General features: G+C 37.2%; 1 protein-coding gene across 1 annotated transcript in view; it reads left to right on the top strand.

Moving 5' to 3' along the window:
* Positions 1-4,518, top strand: part of LOC118336272 (collagen alpha-1(XIV) chain-like) — a gene marked incomplete in the record, with an annotated part of 121,764 nt that overhangs the window by 53,313 nt on the left and 63,933 nt on the right. Inside the window, 2 exon segments of the mRNA XM_035672881.1 lie at positions 1,170-1,292; positions 3,026-3,175. Of these exon segments, the coding sequence (XP_035528774.1) occupies positions 1,170-1,292; positions 3,026-3,175 (273 nt within the window).

Genomic DNA, 4,518 nt, shown 5'->3' with positions numbered 1-4,518 from the left:
TTTATATTTCACTGTTTATTGAAAAGGATATCATTAAATCATATATCAACAAACTATATATATATATATATATATATATATATATATATAAGTACCATGCCTAGTTAATAAATTATGAACAAGAACAAGGAACAAAAGTCATAATTAATTTTAAGGCTGTGTATCAATTTTATCAGTTTCATGGTGCTGACCTAAATGTGTCTGTAGGACTGAAACAAAAAACTGGAAAAGCTGCTCCAATTGTACTCTTCTTTGGAGATGCAATGATTAGTTGACAGAAAATGTATAATCTGCATCTATTTTCACATTCGAATAATTGTTGAAATAGTTTTTTAAAACAAAATTAAATTTTCAGCTTCTTGTAAGGATTTTCTGCATTTCACTGTTTTATATCATTGTAAATTAAATATGTTTTGTTTTTGATCTTATGATCAGACAAAACAAGGAATTTGAAAATGTCACCTTGGATTCTGTGGAAACTGCGATGTGTGAGGTGTTTTTCAATAAACTAAACTATTAATTGTTTAATCAAATAATTGACAGATTTTTCAATTATCAAGATAATGATTAGTAACTTAAAGTTTTGGTATGAAGCATCATTTTACTAGGGCTGACGACTAGCTAAATGAACTTGCTACAAACTCACTCTTTTTCCTCATTCATCTCCTGTCGCTACCTGAAACTGCCGTGTCTTCATCCCCACAGTCAGGGTCCTGGTCCGAGCCGCTGTAGATCAGCTGGCCTTCTCTGAGGCTGTGAGCCACTGTGTCGCTCCCATGCTAGAAGTGTTTAAACTCCCCCTGCCCTTCAAGCTCCCAGTCTGGGTACAGACAGCTAATAGGACCACTAACTAGCTAGTTGCAGTAGCTTGTACAGTTAGGTTAGTTATGCAATAGTGCACCAGTAAGAGAGTCCCTGTGTTTTGCGAGGAAAGGTCAGTGTTACAACAATCTTCTGATACTTTCATCCCAGTGACAAGGCACAGCTCCCAACCAGAGTATGCAATCAATTTATTTGTGTGTTACTCACATGATACTCAAAATGCGTTTTGTTGAGTAACACTGAATGTAAACATAACTTTTGTTTGTTTACAACAAAACTCCACAGGGCTCAAGTTGTGAGAAGCACTTTTATATTCTGATTTTGTCTGTGTTTCTGTGTTTTGGCAGTGCCCCTCTTGTCTCCTGGAAGCCTGCGTGTGTCAGAGGAGTGGTACAACCGTTTCAGGGTCACCTGGGATCCACCCCAGTCTCCTGCAGAGGGTTACAGGATCGTCTACCAGCCAATCTATGGTGCACACACACACACAAAGGCAGACACAAAAGCTAATCCTAACGGTATAAAATGTAGAAATTGTCTTTTTGTCTGGTAAAGGTTTTTGTAGAGTAGAAACACAAAAACAACTGGACTGTTAGTTTTCAAGCACAGAAGTATTTTTTATTTAGTGTGTGCTTTGCTCTGGGACACAGCCTCATCCAAACATACTAATCTGCTTGTTATGAGAGGACCCACCAGCAACAAGGCAAAGGCATGTAGTAGCTGGAAAACATACTTCTCTTAGGTTATTGTGGCTTTCCTAAAAGAAGTTTGAGGCTACAAGGAAAATGTCAGCGATCCAGAGCTGAAATAAGACATTACCCTTCCTCGTTTATTTATTGTCTTGAAGCATCATCAAAAGCCCATTTTCACTGTTCTGTTCTTGTCTAGTGCTAATTGTTTCATCCTTCCAAGACAAGGCTCCAGTCTTTATAGTTTCCATGTCTGTTTTTAGTCATCCAAACACAATTACTGTGTCTCTGAGGATCCAGCTTCAAGCAGACAGCCTGCATTAATCTGATTTTAGGAATTAAGTTGAAGGGAAATAAATTTCATCAGGCTGCTGTTTTCACTGTAAGAATCTTAGTACGTGGATTGAGGAAAAGTGCCTGTGTGTAAGCAAATGCCTTTACATACACAGACAGACACACACACACACACACACACACACAGATATGCCACTACAATGTACTTAATGTAAAGTTAAACTCACTTAATGTAGCAAATACATAAAAAGCACACATACCTCCACACACGCACAGATATATACACAGTCTGTTTTCTATTAAACCAGTGTGTTGTGTGTTGTAAAGATAATTGCTGCTGCTGCTTTATTTGTCTGTTGTTTATTGTTCTATTACTATTGTTTTTGTTTATTTTTTTATTCTGCCCTTTAATATATATATATATATATAATTTATGCAGGATTGTTATTATTTTGTAAAGCAGTTTGTAGTTCTAGTACACTTTGATGGTTCAATAAGACTTTGCATGTATATTTATGGACTGTGTGTATATGAAAAGATTATCACGCAGTTTACAATGATAATGGCGGCAGATTTACCACGCTGAGGTTGAAACTGTGGGTCCTTAATTTCAGACAGAGGTAGACAAAGCAGCTTCTGACATGGTGATTGATTTTTGATGGCTGAAGTGAATAACTAATTAAGACAGTGTTATGTCAGTTTAGTGTCTTTTTAATGTTTCCAGGTGTCTTGTTGTTTAAAGCAAGAATTCTGTGAAGAGGCTCTTAAATATGCACCATGCAAACAATGAACCGTGTTAAAAAGACTGAGGTTAAAGCTGCATGTCCCAGGCAGAAAACTCACATCCTACTAGCATCCCCACCAGTGGATGATCCCATGTAGAAAACATGAAAATAACCCTTTTTGACTGCTTGGCCTCTATACTATTTTCAAACAGTTTGTGTTTAACTTTAGCTACATGAGAAAAAAGCTTTTAGTTGATGTGTTTAGAAAACGTAATGCTATCTCAGGTAAGAGTGGCACAATGTGCAGAATCTAACCAAGTTTAAATTCTAAATGGGATTCAAATGTTTTTGCAAAGTTTCAAATCTATTTTTATAAAACTCACAGGAAAACTGGATGTGATTTGTAGTATGTTTTCTTAAATATAATAACTCATCCTCCTCTGTCTCCCTCTGTCCTTTCTGTCTCTGCTCATTTATGCATATGTGTGTCTTTCTCAGTTCCAGGACCAGTTTTGGAGTCAACAGTGGGTGAAGACGTGAACTCCATGCTCCTCCTGAATCTGCTAAGTGGGACGGAGTACAGTGTTCAAGTGACTGCTTCCTACCCAACAGGACAAAGTGAACCACTGCTGGTGAATGCCAAGACATGTAAGCATCCCTTTCATACAGACTATGCCCACTTCCTTGTACGAGTAGGTATGATATGGTGGATTTGTTGTCTGATTTTGACTGTGAGTAGAAGATGCTGTCTCACTGTTTGCTTAGGTTAATAATAGAAGTGAGGTTTATGAAAGTGAGACGCTAAACGGAATTGTACATTGAGCTTTCAGTGAACTTACTGGAAGGTCATCCCAAATTTTAAAAAGAGTTAGGTTTTCAGCCTAAGTGTGTCACAAAGGACAGTAGGATTATTAGAAGGAAGCGACAGCAAACTAGTTTGAGGAAAGTGGGAAACATGCATATTAACTGCCTGCTGATACACTCTAATTTCCATTGAGACTTTAGCAAACAGACAGATAGACAGAAGGATATTAATATTTCCCAGTCAGTCAGAGAACAATCCTTTTTGCATATATATTTGGTATCAGTAGGTGCAGTAAGACCTAATGCAGGCTTTAATGTCTCTTTCATCTAAAACAAATAGACTGTCAGAGAGGGAGGGAGAGAGAGAACAAGATTGACTGTTGATAGAGAAAAAGTTTATGTTGTGTAGCTATATGTGTGTGTGCATTTGTTTGCGCATTCTTTCTTCGAACCCACTCTCGAAATAGTGCTGTGTCACTATCTGTCACCAAATATTTATGTTGTCTTTTTGGCTTACTGCCTTTCTCTGTGTGTGTGAGTGGTTTTCAGAAAACTGATGCATCATCCCCTAGTTTAAAATCTACTGTTGTCTTTTGGGCTTACTGTCTGATTGGCCAGAAGGGACTCACCAAATGGCGGAGCATCAAATGGGATAAAAACAAACATATTCTAATTTTAATGGCTCATGAATTCCTCATGCACGTTAACGCACACAGCAAAATTAGATTTTCACTTTTTCTTCCTAAAAAGCAATTTGCCTTAACTTTAGAGGAAATGTTAAGAAATAAAATGTAAACAATGTCGAGCGATTAATGGTTTTATACATAATCAACAATTAGAGGGGATTGCTTTTGATGCACAGATTATTTATCAATCTGTGTTGCAGTAATGTGCTACCTTTCATCTCTTCTTTAATCATCCCCCGTTGGATAAGTGCCAACTCCCTCATGCCTTCCTGTCTCTCCTAATGAAAGATGCTTTCATAAGAAGAGAAAGATACATGAAATATAAAGAAAGAACGAGATATAAAGAAATATGAGGCATTGGCATGTATGTTTTTTAGCCTATTTAAACTTTACTCTCTGTCCCTGGTGTGGCACTGGATTGGTACCTCTACTGTCCACATCAACAAATTTAACAAGACTCTGTATAAGCCCTATTCTGTGCATACAGTGCAAAAAAAAAAA

Source organism: Morone saxatilis, unplaced genomic scaffold (genome assembly GCF_004916995.1).
Source record: "Morone saxatilis isolate NCDOM2014 unplaced genomic scaffold, NCSU_SB_2.0 Contig24, whole genome shotgun sequence".
Taxonomy (NCBI): domain Eukaryota; kingdom Metazoa; phylum Chordata; class Actinopteri; family Moronidae; genus Morone; species Morone saxatilis.
Note: the sequence above shows the minus strand (reverse complement) of the source record. Positions and strands in the feature narration are given on the sequence as shown.